The sequence below is a fragment of the Drosophila serrata genome, unplaced genomic scaffold (genome assembly GCF_035046125.1).
Source record: "Drosophila serrata isolate PLE 108 unplaced genomic scaffold, ASM3504612v1 contig_184, whole genome shotgun sequence".
NCBI classification, from domain to species: domain Eukaryota; kingdom Metazoa; phylum Arthropoda; class Insecta; order Diptera; family Drosophilidae; genus Drosophila; species Drosophila serrata.
The window spans coordinates 6,050,981-6,071,417 of NW_028257082.1; the positions used below are offsets into that span (position 1 = coordinate 6,050,981).

The window sequence follows — 20,437 nt, forward strand, 5'->3', positions numbered from 1 at the left end:
GTAGTTACCATACAAGTGTACACAGTGGGACGAGCACACTGTTACAATACAGTTTATTATCGTACCGGACTCTACGGGGGGAAATCACACATGGATATTGACAAATCAAGGCACCAAAACTCTCACTCACACAGCTCTTAGGTGTAATAATAACTTAGGTCTAGATCTCTGTATTCTTCTCGTTGCTGGCCTCCTCCTCGTGCTGAACGATCTGCATTTCCACCTCCTTGACCTCTTCGTCGAAGATCTTCAGGTCCTTGGCGTAGTACCACACGCCCAGATCGAAGATGGACCCAATGGCAATGAAGACAGCAGCAGTGAAGTTCAGAGAGTATCTGAAAGATAGATTCGAATAGAGTTTAAGATTCTGTTAATTTTAGGAGGTTTACCCACCTCATGGATTGGGGATCGTAGAGCCAGCAATTGCCCTTGTTCGTACAGGTCTTGCCCCACACGAGACAGACCCTGTCGACGACCCAGCCGAAGAAGATGGGGCTGGGAATGAAGGCCAGCATCGAGCACATGGTCATGCCGAAACCCATGGCCGCCGTCTTGTCCTTTTCAGGAACACATCGCACCGAGACCAAGAAATTTGAGGCCCTACCAGAGGCTCCCACAAACTTCAGGCAGCACATCACGGCCAGAAAGGCCACGAACTGTGTCCAGCAGTTCACCGGACAGGCTCCAGGCATGGCCTGACCGTTTGCCAGAACCTAAGATGGAAGGATTTAGTTATTTGGGTTTCCCCTTGAAAAGTGTGGTCCTCCGGCATACCTCCAACTGGTTCAGAGTGGACATGTCCAGGGTGGAGTTGTCACTGCTTAAATCAGAGCTGGTTAGGCGTGTGAACTGATTCGTTGAGTTGCCGCCTTCATTGCCCGGAATACAGGAGCAATCGTAGAAGATCTGCAAGAATAGAAGCAATAGTAACTTAGCTTTCAGTTTTTAATACCGAAACTCACCTTCTTTCCCTCAGCGTTGACATGCAAGCTTTTGCATCCTGCGTGGCAGGCGGAGATGTAGGTCATATCGTTCTCGCCACAAACCGGAGAATATCGGACATAGTCGCAGGAGCAGGCAGAATTGCAGGTGGTTGTGTTGCCCGCCAGGGAACTATCATGGATGTTCACAATTACGGAGCTCTCATTTCCTGGACATCCAATAAAGGCGTAAGCTAGGATGCCAGCCACCGTAAGGAAGCCCACGATCACATTCCAGGCTGCCATATACCGAGCTCGTGGCTTATACCTCGAGATGATGAAGCCGGAGAGTAGCACTCCCACGGCGGAGAAGGCCAGTGCCACAGTTCCGGTCACCATGGAGGATGTGGCCGCCGACTGGCGGTACTGCACCTCTATGTACTTGGGCGTGAAGATCCAGTAGGGCGTGTAACCCACCAAATAGAAGATGGTTGAGAGTGTGTTGCACATGTATGTCTTGTTGGTGATCAATCGTCGGAAGGTCTTTAACATATCCTGGAACGAGGCTTTTCCCTCCACAGTGGCCGACTTTTGGTCCAATTCAGCGTTCAGGCGTTCCTTTTCTGAACTCTTGAGCGCAAGCTTCTCCTTCTCGCGGGCACGATTCTCCTCCACCTTTCGGCGGGCAACTGCCCTGGGCAGATCCTTGGGGAACATGGAGAGGAACACGCCAGAGAAGGCCAGCAGACCGCCCATGACCAGCCATCCCAGCCACCAGGCGCCCAACCAACGCGGATCCTTGTTGTTAATAACCGGATGCATCTGCGGGGCAATGTACAGCCGCAGGCAAAAGGAGGCCAGGGCATATCCAATGGCAGGACCCAGCATTCGCAGGAAATAGGAAAGACCTGCAAAAGTGTGTCGATTTAGATAGGCAGGAGGCAGGGTTAGCACATTGTTAGACAAACTAAAATAACTTGAAAATTATCTTGTTCAATGAAAGACTTAGGTTTATCTTCTACACGCTTAGTGAGTTTTATAAGTGGATCACTAGATAGCCTGGCTGCTGAAGAATATTTTCTTAATGTCACAAAGCAGATAACATTTTGGCATCCGATGATGAAGGGAAACTAGCAAATTCTCTCTAAACTAAACTTTAGATAGTGACTGTTGTTCCATGTCAGTGTCACTTTCGTATTTGGAACCCCAACCGTCAATGCTGGGTTATCGCTGAATCAGCGTTAAACAACCCCTCACTCCCCCACTTAGTAGCGGTGTCTTAGCTTATCACCTCCTCTACACAGCACATAGAGAGGTTCAAGGTAGCCAAGATACCGGGGATTAAGTGATTAGCCTATTGTCTCTTTGGTTGAAACCAGTTATTTCTAATGCTAAAGCAACTACTACTCACTCAGCAGAGCCGGTGTCTTGGACTTTTTGGTGTTGTCATCCATGTAGGATACGCCCAGAGTGTAGTAAAGGGATCCACCGATACCCGATATGAATTGGGCCACAAACAGGAGCAACTGTGGTGCAAAGTTTCCCTCGCCCATCTCGCATTCCGCTCCGCCACCATTTAAGCGGCACAATGTCTTGGAACGTTGCTCCTCAATGGCCTCCATGGTGGCATTTTCATCGGGCAACCCACCAAACTCTGCGGTCAGAGCCAGAGCATCTTCGCCGGGTCCGTAGAGAAAGTGCGGAGAGGTGGTCAGCACGCAGAACAGTACAATGGTTAGTAGTCCTAATGAAGAGATTTTTGTAACTACATGATTATCCCTGAAGAATATATAGGACTTACCAAAGCCTATCCACCTGGGCCGATGACCCTTGCCGGCATAGTAGGCCAAGACTGCAGATACCAAAGTCTGGCTAATATCATTGCCCACCGAGATGATTCCCGTATTCTTTGAGGGAATCTTGAAGCGCTTCTCTATGGTGGTAATTGTTCCATTAAAGTAGGCATATGTCATTGAAAAGATACAGCCAACGATGCCATAGAGCAAGACATAAGCTGTTTGATTGGCAAATCTGCGAATAATGTTTATACTTAGAACTTGTCACTTTTAAACTATAATATTCTCACCTTTGGTAGAATGGTCCTTTGAATATCCAAAAGCCGCAGGTTACATTCTTCTCCAGCGGTGATTCATTCAGGAGTTTGTTGATTTCGGCTGTCATTAGGCGATCCTGTTCGCTCTTCTGTTTCTTCTTCTTGGGCTTTGTTTTTCCTGTTGAGGAGGGTTCTTTCTCGCCCAGATTGATGCCCGCCTCCTGTTCCTTGTCGTAGGTTTTTCCATTATCCAACAGGCGGGTCTCTGCATCGGATTCATCTCGCGATTCCGGACGACCAGCCTCCGCATCCTGCTCCGCATCGTGACCCAGGCTGCTGGGATTCTCGCTCTGCACCATCCTAGTTTCGTCTCGATTCTGGTCTCACGCGGTCTCACTTAGCACATGGGCCTCTCTGGGCGGGAGGCACTCAACTCACACGCGCACGTTTCTTAATCTTCGCCAGATCTGTATCGCTAAATGGCAGTTAGCTCGGTTCCGGGTTCCCGAGGATCTGGTCGTATCTACACAACAACAACCTGACGCGAGACCGGGCGCTGATCGAGTGGCATGATGTGCTCTGGTGGCGTCGGATCTTAACTGTATCTAGCAGCTGCCGGCTCTGGCCCGAAAGGGGGTGACGTGCCCACACAGCTTGTGCCAAATATTTTGTATTAAAATATTATCTCAGACCGACTTATCACTTATCACTCGCCAGAGCCAAGAGCCATTGAGCTAATCTTCGTTTTTTACTCCTCCGCACCGTTCTCGTCCAATCATGCTGCTTCTGTGGTCGCCTCTGAGATTTACGATTTGTGTGCGGCTTGAGTTCGGTGCTAAAGACATAAAATAGACAGGAAAGGTGATAAGTGATAAGATGGAAGAGTGCTCTCCAGACGGAAGATGTGCAGCGGACAGGATTATCTTATAGCGCCAGAGATTCGCGGGGTTTGCACATTGATGAGCACGTAAATCTTGCCCGCGAATGACTTCCAAGGAAATAATAATCGCTGACACGTATGTGTGTACATCACCCCCTCGGACAAACACTACATTTGCACTCTCATTGTTTTAGTTTGGGATTAGGTACGGGTATCAATGTGATATAGTCGCTATCACAGTCGCCATAGTGTTGGTGCCAAATTAGTTTAGTCAGAGAGAGAGAGAGATCTTCTCGGCTGCACAGACTCACTTTATATTATTATTATTATTGTCAGTAGTCCGATTTGGGTTTATGCGAGTAACTGAATCTTCCCAGGCCCCGTCCCTCCGACCTGTGTTCTATTATTTAATGTGTGTACCCGTAACCGTACCCTGTGTGTGTGTCTGTCTGTCTTTTCTGTATGTATGAAGAGCTTATGTGTCGCCACAATTCACTTAGAATATTTAAATTTATGCTCAACTTATCACTTGAACTTTATCTTGATTGTACATATGTACATATGTGCCTGCGGTTTTCGGAGGAATCAACTAGAACTTCGCTGTCCCTTGAACTTTCTCCATCCGCTAATTCCGGCTAATTCTTGTAATTTATTTGCCCTTGCCAAACTTACGAATCGTTTTTAGTACTATTACTATTACTATTCCGATTTGTTTTTGTTTCGATCGCGGTTTTTCGAGACACTGGATGCTGGAACGATCTCGAGTCGGACAAGACCGTAAGCGAACTAAACTAAACTAATCTAAGCGCAGCGTGTTGTGCGCTCAATGCTCGTTCATCTCAGGAGGAAGAATTCTCCTCGAAAAGCGAAGCTTTGGATTCGGTCTCGGTCTCTGTATCTTTAGCTTCGTATTTTCACTGTGTCACTGACATCAATTCCCCCGTCAAAATAGTTAGCTCGCAGGTATCTCTATATATGTACTTATGTATATTGTTCCTTTTGTAGTTCATGTCAAAAGCAATACTAAATTGGGCACTCTCACAAGCAGCAAACTAAGCAAACGAAAGTGAAACCATAGAGTAAATATGGGTAATTACAAAGGGCATTAGATAATTCAGAGAAGAGATAAGATTATGAGAATCAATTGGAATAATATTTTAAAGTAAACATAAGTTCGAGGTTATATTTGAGAGGAAAGAAGTGCATTAGTAATATTAAGTAAACAAATGTGCTGATCTAACTAAAAACAGTTTCCAATTCGTGTGGCTTTGATTTAACCCCGAATGAGGGGGCCTGCGGTTGCCAGTGGCATCAAGCAACCCCCATGAGATACAAAGATGTGCCACTGTCTCGGATCCGGGTATCGGGTTTCCAAGAAAGCTCACTCTCTCTACCGTGAGGGGTTTTTTTGTTGTCTGTATGTAGATCGTAAACGATAAGCTACCCGCTACACTATGCCAAACGTTTTCCCCCACTCACCACCCCCAAAAGAAAATTAAATTCAAATTGCAATTACAGCGACCACATATGCAGAAGACGGTGGCAGTAGCTTAAAAATAATCCCAAGACACGACTTCTTGGAAGCACACATGTAGGCGGCATTGGAACATCATATGTTCCGGCATGGCAATAAAAATCAAAGGCATAATTTCATGATATCAATTGAGCGGCAATAAAAACGGCAGTCCCCCAGAACCATGTTTATTATTATTTTTCATTATTATTTTTCGAGTTTTCCCACACACACACACACACACACAGCTGCCACAGTTCCGCTTGCTTCTCCTTCCATGCTAGAAAATGGCAAAGGCAGGAGCAAATGTGACCGCGACTCTTAGATGGGGGATTTCCATATACCAGCACCAGCAGGGCTCAGCATAAATAACAAACAAATGAGGCAGAGATGTAGATGTGTAGCCGCAGCCTCTTTATCTATGTTGTGGCGGTCCGCCTGTAAGTATGCAATGTTTATGGCGAAATGCTCAAAATACTGGCAATTCCGAGCTGGTTGGTGCCCCTTCTTTATGCCGCTGGCACGCGTCGTTCTCTCTTTGCGATTTTATTTCCGGCCAAAACGTATGCAAATGTGTGCCCTCTGTTTTCACCATTTCCCTCTCCCACCCACCCTTGGAATTTTCCCCATTCTTATCGCTGTGACACACATAAAACGGCAACGGATGCTGGAACTGACAATAAATAATAATTTTGTGTTGTACTTGCAGTGAATCTGCATGAATTATAAACGCGAATGCAAGACTTGCTTATCGCCAGGATATGAAGTCCTGCGTCTGAGTTGGTAGTCTTCAGTGGAAAGATGGATGCTGAGACGGCTTAGTGACGCCATGGCAAACATTCCCATGCGGCGTTTCCGTTTCCGGTGCGAGGGAGTAAGAGCGGGAGACGTGCCAACTAAACCGCTTAAGCACTCAATTTGCGCGTGAAAAGGAACTTGACGCCACACACACTCTCACACTCACACACACACACATGTGGGTGTTAACAGACCGCATAGGCCCAACCGCGGCACATGTCAGCACTTTGTTGTGATTTCCGTTTCCGCTGTCGCTACATCCTTCTCGTCTCCCATCATTCGTTTTACCCCTTTGCAGTGCGAGTGTGTGCCAGTGTGTGTGTGTTTATTGATATTGTTGTCTTCCCGACAGTCGCGTTTAACGGCATTTAGCATACGTTTCAGTTACTCACATGTGACAAAGGGTAGCAAAAGGTCCTTTGAATGTCTCGAATTTTAAAGCACTTTATTTATGAATCAAAGAAATGTAAAGTATATATATTTTTACTATATAAATAGAATAATTTTGATACTTGTTTCTCGCACAGTCTCTTCTTACCCATTGAAGGGTATTCAAACTTCCGAATGCTGTCAGAGGTTACTCCTTTTATTGTGTTCATTGTTACCCTTGATATGCGTAAATGTATTTATTTGTGACTTGCCCTCTGACGCCGCATCCCCTTTGCAGCACACCACCCCTTTTTTCACCGCCCGGCCGTCAAGGTTGCGTGTGTGTCAAATTAGGGTTAAATGCTTCTCCCCTACCATCCGCCCATCCATCCATCCATCCGCACACCCATCTCTTCCCCTGTCTTCTTAGCTAATTTGTTGTTGTGTTTTTTCTTCCTGGATTTTTATGTGCCGCCTTTGTTGGCGGAAAGGACTTTTGCCGGCGCAGCTTAGGAGTTTTTTGAACGCTGCACGCCCGACTGCTCTTGGCCTTAAGTAGGTCTTAAGTCTTCATTTGTCTATTCCGGCCAGGGAAATTGCGCTCCTCCACACTCTGTAGCACACTCATTGGGCACCGCTATGTAAGCGCTTAATATGCCGACCGCATGGAAAACCCACAATTTTCCAGTCCAATTTTTGCTGTCAATTTAAGTTGTAATTAACAGACCGACGGCTGAGCACTCCACCTTTCGAATATTGGCACAAAAACCACCTAAAACAAACCAAAAAAATGGAAAGGGAATGAGAGTCCTGGGTGAAAGCAGAGCGTATGGCATGCAGCTCACGTTCGCTCATTACGCATTTGATAAATTTAGCATGAACGCCAAAGGGGACGGAGGCACACACACCTTGGACTCCCATTCGAACCAAAAAAAAAAAAGAAAAAGAGGAGAAAATATCAAGGATACGCCTGGGCAAATGTCAAAATAGACAATGCACAGATTACCTGAAGATGGAGGCGAGCTCATTCACTCATTCGGCACATAATTAATCAAAAAATGAATGCTCCGGGAGAGCTGTCCGCTTTTGGGGCAACCCGGGTACTGGTAAAGGTCCTGGCCGGATTTGGGTCATTAAAAGCATCCCGGACACTGGCACTGAGCGTGCATAATGAGGTTGGCTGCCAAAAGGATTAAGAGCCAAAAGCTGCCCAACATTTTTAATGTTCTCCTTATGCGCTGCGGGTCACTGCTCCGAGTCCTGCTCCTGCTCCTGCTCCTGCTCCTGCTCCTGCTCCTGCTCCTGCTCCTGGTCTTCCTCTCGCTTTGTTCCCCAGTCCACGCGCTCAACCATTCACATTTTTAATTCCTTTGCTTTTCTGTATTTTGATTCCTTTTTGGTCCGCCGTTGATGCATCTTATGCCACTTTGGCGAAAGCGGCTCGGAAAAATAAGCTTAGGAATGGAAAACAAACCTCAGCTCGAGTTTCCCTTTTCCATTGTATGTATCTCTATCGTTTTTTCCAATTTTAATTCCTGTTTTTTTCCCCCGCTCGCGTTTACTCAATTAGAGACCTTTTTTCATTGGTTTAACCGGGCATAGTATTTGGTATATATTTTATTCTTTTATTCTGAGCCCCAGGCCCGTGGCCACTTAAGTATGCTAAGCTCACAGCTTAATCTGGCTCTGGGGTTTGACCTCTTTCGATCACGTTCAGCCTTCGTTTTAATTGTGTTTTGTGCCCCTTTTTTTCCGCTGTCTTAGCCATTTTCCTTAGATACACGCATTTCCGGTAAGGAAATCGGTGCCGTAACGTTGATAAATTTCCAGCAATATGCTGTAATAAGCTGAAAAAAAAGCAATTTCAGAAACTTAATTTTTCAGCGATTATGTTTGTAAATATTTTCCTACCCAACCTACCCACAAAAACCTTTCCAGATCCTGTGTCCAATGAGCGCACAACCAAAAGACAAGCAAAGTCTCCTTATCAACGGCAAACATAGCGGGCGCCCCTCGTCCTTAAACAGCATCCTGTTGTCCGACTCCCACCCTTCATGGTCTCAAATATGAATTTATTTTCCATACTTTTCATCTCATTTCCCTTTGTGTTGTTTTTGTGCGCTCGTTTTTTGTATTTTAAGTCCTTGTAAAGTGACCCTTTTAATTTTCCTTGCGCTTCATCGTATTGTTGGCACTTAATGTATCTGTATCTGTATCTGTATCCCAGAATTCACCCCCGGAGAGTAGAGTTTGTGCCTTTGTCACAGAGTTAATATATTCATGCGACGCATTTTTTGCGGTTTGACACGCTTGTTCTGTTCGGAATTTTCCCGATATATATCTTTTTTGGGAATGGCATACAGATAGTCCAACTGATTGAATATATTTTGGGGTGAAGATTCTTCCCTCAAACTGTTCCAATCGCATTCAACTTTTTAATTGCATTCATCTGGGCAGAAAAACGTATAATTTTCACTCGCTCACTCTTCGTTCCGTTTTCTGTCGATAAAACTTTTCAGAAGTTTATTTCTTAATTTCATTGGAAATGCGATGGTTCTCTACCAGCAGAGAAGTGTCTCTCATCTTGGACAAACTTTATTTCTAATCAATGTCCTGCTCTAGATACATAACTCAACTATTGAGCACTCTAACTAAATTAGTTGGAAAATTAGATTGTCCTTCTCCTCGTCGTCACTCCAGAGAAGGAGCTACTCTTGCATACCAATGCCAACTCCTTTGCAGGACCCAATCCTGGACCGAAATGGCTTCCGGTTGAAGGAGTCGACTGCCGCAAGGATATCGCAGAAGGGGCATTAAACGTTTTCTAATTAAGTGCGCCGCGGCTTCGTTGCTTTTATTATTATTTCGCTGGGCATCAAGGATAACAACGATTGTTCCTTTGGCCAGGACCAGCGATGCGTTTCTTTTTCGATTCGTAATACCCCCTAAAAAAAGGGTTAAAAATGGTAAATGGAAACGCCGCGGTGTCTGCTGCACGGTCTTATTGGATTAGATGGAAAATTGTCTCTGTTCTGCTTTGGAATGGTTCCTGAAACCGAATACATTTAATGACCGGGGATTCTACACAACTTGGGATTCCTTTCTCCCCTCAAAGGACTTTGTTTCATTAAAGAAATCACTGGAAGAAGAAAAAAAAAAAATATATGAAAGACGCGATTAACGCTGTTTTTGGTTCTCCAGAAAAATTAATAAGAAAAGAAAAATTATAATTCTCCTGCGTTGCCCAAAAGTTATTGAATATTCCGTTTTGTGTTTGTTTAATTACCAACTTTTTCCATTGACAAATGCATATCAATGTCTCCGGCATTTCTTTTTATATTTTCTTCTGCTTTTTAATCTGCCTATTTAATTTTTGGAGCAAGTTTCTCTTTGATGTTGAAACTTTTTCCATTTAATTTCCACCCAGCGCTTTTTTTTCTCTTCACTATTTGTCTAGGCCATCTTAAGCTTATTTTCTGTTTAATTAGCATTTCGCAGGTGAGTGCTCTTAATTCCTGGCTGATTGATGAAAAAATATCTAGAAAATGTTGAGTCAAACGCAGAGAAAGATTTACTAAATATATTTGTTTAACTCAAGGCTCTGTTTGGTATGACATTTTAATATAACTAAGTCGCAGTTACCCCTTCTTGTGGCCGCTTTCTAATTTCAATTAAATTCAAATGCAGCCAACTGTGAAATAAACAAGAAATCACTTAATGCCAACAATTATATAAGCAATTAAGCCCCACTGCCAGTGTCCTTCCACATCCTCCTGCTCCTCCTCCTACACATCCTCCGGCCCAAGGAGTCACCGCAAAACTTTTAGCGGAATCGAAGTCGATTACGCTGGCGGAATACGAAAACACAGAAGCGACTACTTAACTGGTCAGACATCGATGGGGGTCGCCAAAAGGTCTAAAAGTTGGACAGCTTACGGAGACAACAACTGCAACAAAAGATTTGGCCAATTTGCTGACTTGTTTGGCATTTGATACTTGATACGCTTACGGAACACGACCACCACTCTCCCAAAATAAATACATAAAAAAGAGGGAAAACAAGTACAGCTCACATGCGAGACTGATAAGCTACTTGAATGCTGTAGATTTTCCTACCAACCCCCTCCCCGTGGGGTGCTTAAAATATTTATAAAAATATGAAAAAGCTACAGGGAAGAAGGCAGGAAGCAGACTAAGCTGATATTGTCGAGCCAACTAGGCGTATGCGTGATGTGTGCAAAGGCTAGAGGGGGTTGCCGCTCCTCAACTATAAGTTGAGCACTTTGTTTTTTTATGTGTGCCCAGGACGATAAAGTCAACACAATGATAAATCGTTGCAAGGGTCCGGCTGGCCGAGGACTGTCCATGTGTGTGTGTATAATCGAATTTTTATTGATACAAGCAGCTTAGGTGGAAAGGATGTTGTGTTCGCAATAAGTCGATACTTGGTCAAATAAAAAATATATACTAATACGTATTTGTATCAATTGCTCCTCCTTATCAAGGACCTCGGCCATGGCCCAGACAAATTACCTTATGAATATGTTTAAAGGCGGCAAAGCCCCCGGAATTGGTCGTAGATTGTAAGCCGACTTTTTCCCAACTAAGAAGGCAGGGAAAAAGTTGGGTCAAATGGAGCACAAACTGTGTGCGAGTACTTCCACTTACTTACTCTGGAGAAGAACACACTCTCTCTCCGGTAACTCAATTAGCTCAAAGCAGGAGCAGCAGGGGCAAAAATCGTTGATAATTCATTTTTGCTCGACAACCCTTTGATTGACGACGGCTGGCGACTGACGACTGACTTGCCCCAGAGCATCTTGATAAGATTAATCAAATTTTCATAAATTTCTACGCCACGGAGTGGAACAAAGACACAAAGTAGCGTGAAATATGCCCGTCGCGTAGAAGGGATTTAGGCGTAATTATATAAGAAAGGCGTAAGAGTTCGTTGGGGGAGGGAGCAGGACTCAGCGACAATCGAGTTGACAGCGCTAAGAAGTCTTTTCCAGAGGATGAGGTTTCCTTTATCCCTCCCTTTTTGGTAGTTTTCTTTTGTTACATACTTTTAGGCAACGCACTTAATTAGCCGCCCCTGTTCATAAAGCAATCTGAAAGGAAATAGACTCTAGGACGAGGTCCTGGGAGGACTGAGTAGAGAGACCACAAAATAAATCTTTGGTTAAAACCCCATGTATGCTTGTAGTTTTCCCTCGCTTTTCATTGAGTATTTGCATTTAAAATTCTAAGATGTCTGAAAGCTTCTTTACCGTGGTATTACGCTGGCGAAATTGTTGAAGTTGTGGAGGAAAACTCGACGATATTTACATTTATTTTGCCCACTGTAAGCAGTCGGGTTGATGAAGAACTTTCCCCGAAAGCGAATATAAAATGTAAAACTAAATTTGCACGTTGCTCGGAGAACATGGGTTTCAACCGAATGAAAGTCCTTTGGAGGGAGCGGAAGCAGTTTCCTTTACCCGAAAAACTGCTTAAGAAGCCTCGGTGGATGCGTTGCCAGGACACCTTTACCTTTACCTCCAGCTATTAGCCCCGAGCAGACTGTGAAAGAAATAAGGACTTAACAATCTTGACAACTACTTTCCGGTTGACATGCAATTTCCACCGTAGATAAATTCACAGAGTTGAAAACTGAAAACTGGAAACTGCTAAAAAAATCACTAGCTAGCTCTGTGTGTGAAATGGGTTGGCAGTGCAAATAATATTACCCAGTGTCTCTCATTCTGATTTCTGCCTCATCACTTTTCATTCCCATTATAATGGGAGTGGGGTTAGCAAAGCCAAACACAATTGCCATCAACGCGCGGGACATGAAGCGGAAGCTAACTTGAAGCCGGCACGAAAATGCATTTGCCACCCACATCCATCCAGGGGATCCCATAAAAAGCCATCCCAGAGAGATAGTTGACTCGATATCGGGCAGAAGCGGTGTGGAAGCAGCAGCAGCCACCAGTTTCCGTCCGAAAGCAGGAATTTACTTGACATTTTCATTAGTGCGGCACAGCCACAAAACACTTTGCCAGTCTGGCGGCAAAGGAGCAGAAAGCTTCTGGAACTGAAACTGGAACTGGGATTGGGAAGCCAGGAGCTGGGAGCTGTTAGCTGGGAACAGGCATCAGGCAGTCCCACTTTGATGGAGGACTCACTCATGGCTGCGTTTTGCCTGCGGTTTCAGGCAGCAATAAAAATAGCAAGGATTGCAGCCAGGACAACACACATGGGTACAGTGGTTACAGGATGTTAAATATGCTATATATATTTGTATATATGTATATAGTCCACCGATTCGCAATGGTCCGACTTAAATACTAGTTATATTATATAGAAGAATAACTTAATAGTTTCATGCAAATAGCTTGCTCTTTTTGTTGCAAAACAAATCTCGCACTTCTGTACATATGATTCCCAACTGCTTCTAACATCCCCGGAACGAAGTGACTGCTGCCGGCCAAGTCTCAGAAAAGTGTTGTGGTACAAAAGTTGCAAGTCATTGTTTATTAGTGTTGAAAGTTAGTAATTATACATACACACTTACTGGTCATAGATACTTACCGTTCAGAGTTACTTACTGGTCATAGATACTTACTGATCATAGTTAATTACTGATCATAGATACTTGCTGATCATAGTTAACTACTGGTCATAGATGCTTACTGTTCAGAGTTACTTACTGGTCATAGATACTTACTGCTCATAGTTACTTACAAAACAAATCTCGCACTTCTGTACATATGATTCCCAACTGCTTCTAACATCCCCGGAACGAAGTGACTGCCGCTGGCCAAGTCTCAGAAAAGTGTTGTGTTACAAAAGTTGCAAGTCATTGTTTATTAGTGTTCAAAGTTAGTAATTGATTATACATACATACTTACTGGTCATAGATAGTTACTGATCATAGATACTCACTGTTCATAGTTAATTACTGATCATAGTTACTTACTAGTCATAGATACTTACTGATAGGTGTTAAAGAGGAAATAACCCTAACTTAAAGGTTAATAAAGCTGCCTTAGAATTCACCTACACATAACCATTTTATTTTCATTTCCATAATAATCTAATATTTAGAAATATTAAGTATCTTTCCAAATCTCAATAGTTCCTCTAGAACCAAGTGAACCATTTAAGTTCTGCCTTTAACTGTAAGCTTGCTAATTGAGATTTCCACTGTACGCATAAAATGTGACCAACCAATCGGCAATACCCAGGACCATTCCTCTCCTTGTGAGCCCACAGATCACGCACATAAACCCCATTTGGAATGGCTTAGTTTCTTGGGGTTTCGCAGCCGCACGAAAACATTCCCGGCCCACGTCGACAGTTGTCACTGAGTCCTGCAAGGATGTAGAGGGTGTGGGTTCTGCGAATGGGAATGGGAATGGGGTTGCGATGGATGGTGAGTCCGATAGAGAGTTTCTCATCTTGATTTTGCACTGGGCTCCTTCTGTTGCCACTTTTTCTCATACCAACGCCCGGGTCTGTGTGCTCGTGCCTAATGTTGTGGGAAATTGCATTAATTATTCTATTAGCAGCGTAATTCGTTCTTAATTGCATGATAAACTTTATTGCCTTTTAGGAGGATTGTGAGCATAAGTATAAGTGTATATTGCACGGCCACCCTTCCATGGCAGGGAGGATACTCTCTGGCATTCGATGAAATGTTGCGCATAAGTAGAAATTTATTTCACTTAAGTGGACATCTTAGTTGAAGTGTAGGACTTACGGTTGCGGTAGCCATTCGCAGCTCTCTCTCTCTGTTTGCGGAAGATAGTGTCTATTTAACTTCCCTCCCCTCCCCAGGGTAAAAGATACTTTACTTTGGCTAACCGAATAACTGGCTAACTTGCTTAGCAACTTGAACCTCTTTCGCCTTCAAGACGACTGTTTACGACAATGACTGTGATTTCTGATTAGCCGCGATTTTGAACAGCACACTCGAGGCGATCGATCGGACGTCTATCAGGGGGAAATCTAACGGCGGACTGTTCAGGTGAGTTATCTAAGCGAAATCCAATTAAGCTTTATCGCCTCAAATTAATCAGAGCGGAACAGCTGAACACAATGGCTGAGCAAACAGAATTGTTCTTAAGTCAACATTAATCAAATCGCAAAACCAAATGAAACTTATCGATCTCGGCTAGGAGGAGCATATACCTACCGGGGCAGTAAGGTATATAGTGGAGGTGTCTATATAGCCTCGAAAAGATTCCAATTTGCAGATAAGCCCCTCGAGAGTGCAGTACTCCAAACGGAATTCGAATTTCCAGCGATCAAAGCGAGTGATTTGTTTGTTTGATTTTCGATTTTCTACCCCGCAAGAGACCGGTGTTTGTTTAGGCCACGAACACGAGCCGGCTTTTCGTTTTTAACCAATATTTACCATCTCCCTCCTGCCCCCACCACACACATCTCTATACATCCTGCATCCTGCATCAGCATCTACATCCACATTCCACACAAAGTCCCCCTTTTTACCGAGCTCATGCTGCATGCAATTAATTTAATTATGTGGTCATATCAAACTATCCTTTGGTCAGCCACGACCCCTCCCCTCTGGCCACCAAAATGAGTTGCTTTTAGCGGAAAATGTTTGAAATTCTGAAATTGAGTTGAGTCCGTTCTATAGTTTAACCACATTTTCTGCCGGCCCATTGATGAAATTTGCGAAACTACAAAATTGTGGTAAAACTCTCAATGAAAGCCTCAATTTGTGAGCCATAGTTTTTACGGAATAATTTTAAAAGAGTTGAGAGAGTGTGGTGGCATTTTGCATCCCCATCATTAAATTAAATGTTTAGCTACGTAATATATTTAACTTATTTCCTTAAATACTGTTTGATTTTGATATACACTTATATCATCAAAATAATGATAACTTTAAAGTCTTTAGTTTAAAAATATTAGGCGATGACAGAGCTATCCCTTTGCCTTTAATCTGTTCACATATATTGTAAAAAAATCTTTAAAATTTTCATACTTGAAGTAATGCCTTACTCCATGTGTTTATTTGCCTTACTTTTGTGGACCATTTAAAAATAAACCATTACCGAAATGAGCAAATAGGGCTGGCAAATCACGTAAGGTCTCCAAACCGGGGTGAAGGTGAATGGGTGGGTGTGGCACTCGGTCTTTGTTCTCTTTTTTTTTGCGGACTCGCAGACGAGACCGAGACCTCGATGGCTGGGCAAACAAAGTCAAGTGTTGCCCGGTGAGACCGGCACATGGCAACCGGAGATGAGGACGGGTCAACGGGCCACGGCCACTCATTTGGCTAAAGCAAAAGGTCAATATTTGCATGGGCGATAAGCGGCAAAGATATCTAAGTATCTAAGTATCTGAGTATCTGAGCATTGGTGTATCTTTTTAATTAGGGATTTGTCCGAGCGGCGAATCGAGGCGACAATGTCAAGCATCAAAGACAACAAGCAAACAGGCAAACAAGGCCGATATCGATTGCCTATCGGTATATCGATCGCGATAAGCAAACACACACACAAACGATGTTCGGCGGCATCCACAAAAGGGGGGAAAACAATTTGCCGTCTTGTGGACACTCCGGCGACTCCATTTTGGTCTCCGATCTCCATGGGTTTCATTGTCAAGCCACCAAAGTCGAGCTCCTTATCGACGGCGAAATTTACAAATCGATATCGTGTTCGCAGCGAGCTTTTGAAGATGCCGTCAATCACACTGCCACATCCGATTCGCCAGATACAGATACAGTGCCATCGAATTTATCTATTGATTTGTGTATGAGTTTCAGTTTCAGGTTGAGTTTGAGTTCGAGTTTGGAGTGTCGGACGGGCGGGGGTGGTGGTATCAGTTAAATCAATTAAGGCTTTCAAGTGGAAGTTTTGCCGATCGCAACACGCTTACCCGTGTCACTGGAATGGGTCTGGGTCTGGGTCTGGGGGTGTGGATGCATCACATCACCGCCCACCACCCCTCCTTCAATTACTTGGAGTGGTAAATGTGGTTATTCCATTTAATCATAAGGTGCGACTGGTCCAACAAAGCCCGTACATTGTTTAGCTAATGTCTCACTCCGCGCCACTTCTTCGACTAATTGAAGTGCGTTTCAGGGACCAAGGTTAGACTGCGAAGTCTAGGTATATCGGTTGAAGTATGGATAAGGATCTCTCAATCAGTAATTTAAGTAAATAATTAATAATAATAATACCAATCAAAAATCTTACCTCTGTATGAGCTTCTCTGAATTCTGGTGCTAGGATGATATTAAACATTATTTGATTATTTGACATACTGATTGTTTCCATCTTATTCGAATGTGTTTAAGGATAAAATGACACTAAATACATAAATATGTTAAAACGGAAAGGTACCTGTGTCCGTTAGATACAATTTATTCAAGATTACCACAGGAGGACTAAAGAAATAGTTCTAGAAATCTTTATGAATATATCTCTGCTACAATCATATTGTTAGCTACATTTTTAAAGGGAAAACGACGAGGGTTTCCTTTTATTAATGGTATAATATTACAGCTTAAATGTTTATTAACACAAATTTCATTAATATTAATAAACACAAATGTAGTAATTACATTTTTAGCGCCTACTTAATTTCCCCTAATCTTTTCACGTCATTCTCTTGGCCACCAAATCCCTACTTTTGGTTCATTCAAGTAAATAGCACTTGAAGTACATAATCGCCTATATAAGGGGCTCGTCTCATACATATGTATATGTACTGTATCCGCAGTGAGAATATATAAATGTATATTGGGGGGAAAAAGAAGAAAGGAAAACCCTAAATTGGCGCAGGCGCAGTGCCAAGGAGCTCTGGCTGATGAGCTCCAATGGCACCGCCAGCCGTGGATATCCCTGCCCCCAGCTCCGAGCTCGCAGGACGTCGATACTTGAGCCAGGCGAATGGCAGCTCTCCAGTGGCACACACATCCTGGCTGCAGGATAATACCGAAGCTCCCTAATCGGGCATTCGAATTGGTTGGCCAGCAGCCAGCATCTAGCTTGCGCCTGTAAATACTTCTGTACATAAGTCCTATGTGGGGACGATGTCCTGGCTGTCGACTGGCGGCTGTCGGGCGTATCCTTGAGTGCTCAAGTGGGCTGATAAGCCAGGCTGGCAGGACCACCCAAATAAAGACGCCCCTGCAACGCGGAGCGAAGCGGAAATGTCAAGTTGACGCTCTCGCCGGAAGTGCTCAGTGCTCAGAGCCGAGAGCTGGGCGATAGAGACGGGACAATGCCAACCATCACACTGTATCCTTCTAGGCATTACCCAACCCCGGGCACAGGCGCTGGAGAAAAAAAGGGGCTGCGATGCGTTTAATCAACAATAAAATCAGAAATCAAAAACTTAATGAATGTCCTTTTGTCATTACGCCGACAATGACACCGAAGGATGCTTGGCTTGGGCATGGGCTTGCTGGTGGCTGATGATGCTGATGACGGGTAGTTACAGCATCCGTCTCCATGCCCCTGCCCCTGCCCCTGCCCTGTCCATGGCCATGTCCGTATCCGTGTCCACGGTGGTGCCAGTGTCCGGATGATGGCTGCGATGATGTTGATGGGGCAATGACGGCAACGAGGGCTCTTAGCGTGGCTGATGGTCGCCACATTCCGTAATAGCGGTCACAGGAAGGGGCCAGAACCGACCCACTGTCCATTTTCCATTTTCCAACCCCCCCTCCCCCCATTTTCCACCGCTTAAAGTTGTATCACTTGGCCACACGTTATAGCGCCACGCAGGCTTCGCGGCACTGATAAAAAAGGAATATCAAAGGAATTATATTTTAAATTAAGTTTCCTTAGTGTTTTTCTTATAATTATTATAATTACATTAAAATTAAGCTAATTATGATATTATCTTTAAAACTGAACCAGGAAAAACTAGTAGTTCTTATAAAACTCCATTTCAGTTAGTTTCATTTTAGTATTTTTGGAAAGAGATTCAGTTCCAATCGAATTTTTATAAAATTTTTTATATATTTATTTTATTTATATATATTTTTATATATTGCAGATCCTATATTCATGTCGTACATCATATATCTAAAATTTTTCAGTGTGAAGCCCAGCAAAAATATTCAAAAAGTTCAAACTGGAAACCCCCGGTCACACGGCATACGGCGAGCGCCAAACTTTAGCTTTAATAGAATTATTGATTTTCCGCGTTCCGAGAGGAGAGATATCTCCTGCTCCTCCAGCATCCCCATCCTTACCCCTCCATCACCTACACCCCCCTCAAAAATACACCGGCACACGCCCACCATGTGCAGGTCTTTTTTAGCCCGGCAATGTCGCGTTCTTGCTTATTTTAATATTTCGACACACAATGTGGCCAGCACAGGATGCGAGTGGCTGCGGGGGAGGGAGCTGGGAGTTTATGATGAGTTGGCTAACAGTAAATATAATTTACGTTCGCAGAATGGGCGGCCAGCCACTCAGACACATGGGTTTATTTTGGGCCCGTTGGAAAATTTTTGGCAGCGCGTTTGGTGGCCCAAAAGATGTCATCGAACCGGAAATGCGAATGTGTTTGCTCATAAAAGGCAAAAATCCCAATGGGGAGAATTCTTTAGAGGAAAAGTTGTACAAACAATAAGTGAAAGGTTAAAGGAACATATATATGTATATTAAAGTTAATCAATTATTATTATTATTATTAGATTATTAGTCTATAATCACTCTTTTATAAAGGTACAAGTAAAAGAGATAGGTAAACAGTATTGATTATTTTTTTTCATAGATATTTACCTTTTTTTTATATATTATTTTTTATAGAAATCAGAGCCAAATATGCATTAAATTTAATTCGGAAAGCTTTCCTTTGATAGTTTTTCTACTTTCAAAAATTTTTTTAATTCAAATTTTCTTTTAATTTTTGAAAATTTTAACGATGTAAATTAAAAAAAAAATGTGACTCAAATTTTTTTTCGGTAAAACTTGTTTAGATCGCCTAGGATTTTCATGCTGATCAAGAATATATATGGTTTATAGGGTCGGAAATGAGATTTTAGCCAACAATTTATGAAACTTAGTTAGTTTTGATAAAATTCTTGTTTAATTTGTTGTTGTTGTTATTTTTGTTAATATTTTATTAAGTATTAATGAAGATTGCGAATAGTATGTCGAAGATGCTATAGGATTTCGAATATGAAGAATCTAGGGACTTTAAATCGATATTCGTCTGTTAATTTGAGATAGAGATCAAAATGTTAAAGCAAAAACTAAGTGATTTTCGATTTTTCTTATATTAAAAGTCTGATTATGGGTTTTATAAATTAAGCAAATTAAAACTTCTATGTATTTTGGGCCAAATCGACTCAGCTTCTGATCAGCTTTCTGATAACCACATTAGAGGAGATTATATATAAATATTAGTTGTCTTATGTAGTTTACTTTGTGCTGGAAAACTAAATATATAGAGATTAACTTTCAGTGATGTACAATTTTTTGCATTTTTTTACAAGTTTTAATTGCATAAATATCTCCTCCCACACCCTTAAAATAATCCTATCTAAACATTACACTATATATTTATTTGGCAGCTGGGTTATTAACTTGACTTATGCTGGGGAATTAATTAAGTTTCTCTATTCAGGAGCTGGAATTACATGCCACATGGAAATGTATCTGTGTGCCACATAAAAGGATGCTCCTCTGTGGCAGTACGTATGTGTGTGTGTGTGTGTGTGTGTGTGTGTGTGTGCGGGTGCGGGTTTCTATCTAAAATGCTAAGAGCAGCAAAAGATGTTGAGCCCCGAAATTTCGTAAAGCTCCGCAAATAACGGCAACGTCGGAAGCAGTGGGAGAGAGCCATAAAGGACAGGGAATGGCCGTGGGGTGGGGGAGGTAGGAAGCAGAGAACTGGGGTGGGAGGCGATAAAACCGCAGTCT

At 43.0% G+C, this 20,437-nt stretch overlaps 2 protein-coding genes across 4 annotated transcripts in view; one reads left to right on the forward strand and one right to left on the reverse strand.

Moving 5' to 3' along the window:
* dve (SATB1_N and homeodomain domain-containing protein dve) overlaps positions 1-20,437 on the forward strand; it is a 73,103-nt gene that overhangs the window by 4,090 nt on the left and 48,576 nt on the right. The window lies entirely within an intron of this gene.
* On the reverse strand, positions 5-4,869 carry Oatp58Dc (Organic anion transporting polypeptide 58Dc). Of its 3 annotated transcripts, XM_020950895.2 has the most exons (8): positions 4,526-4,815; positions 3,007-3,808; positions 2,722-2,951; positions 2,332-2,664; positions 963-1,828; positions 775-906; positions 394-713; positions 5-335 (listed from the first exon to the last, which is right to left on the reverse strand). In XM_020950895.2, exons 2-8 carry the CDS (start codon positions 3,330-3,332, stop codon positions 161-163), a joined length of 2,382 nt encoding a protein of 793 aa, XP_020806554.1. In that variant the 5' UTR covers positions 3,333-3,808; positions 4,526-4,815; the 3' UTR covers positions 5-160. The 3 variants fall into 3 exon arrangements, with proteins under 3 accessions (XP_020806554.1, XP_086684594.1, XP_086684595.1); XM_086828468.1 differs by having other exon boundaries at positions 2,332-2,951; positions 4,526-4,869; XM_086828469.1 differs by lacking the exon at positions 4,526-4,815 and having other exon boundaries at positions 2,332-2,951; positions 3,007-3,987.

Excerpts from the sequence above, each read along its gene's own strand:
- Oatp58Dc (XM_086828468.1), bottom strand. The coding sequence starts at position 3,332 with ATGGTGCAGAGCGAGAATCCCAGCAGCCTGGGTCACGATGCGGAGCAG. Across the intron at positions 2,952-3,006 it reads AAAGGACCATTCTACCAAAG|ATTTGCCAATCAAACAGCTT; the intron begins GTGAGAATATTA and ends CATTATTCGCAG. Across the intron at positions 714-774 it reads CCACTCTGAACCAGTTGGAG|GTTCTGGCAAACGGTCAGGC; the intron begins GTATGCCGGAGG and ends CTTCCATCTTAG.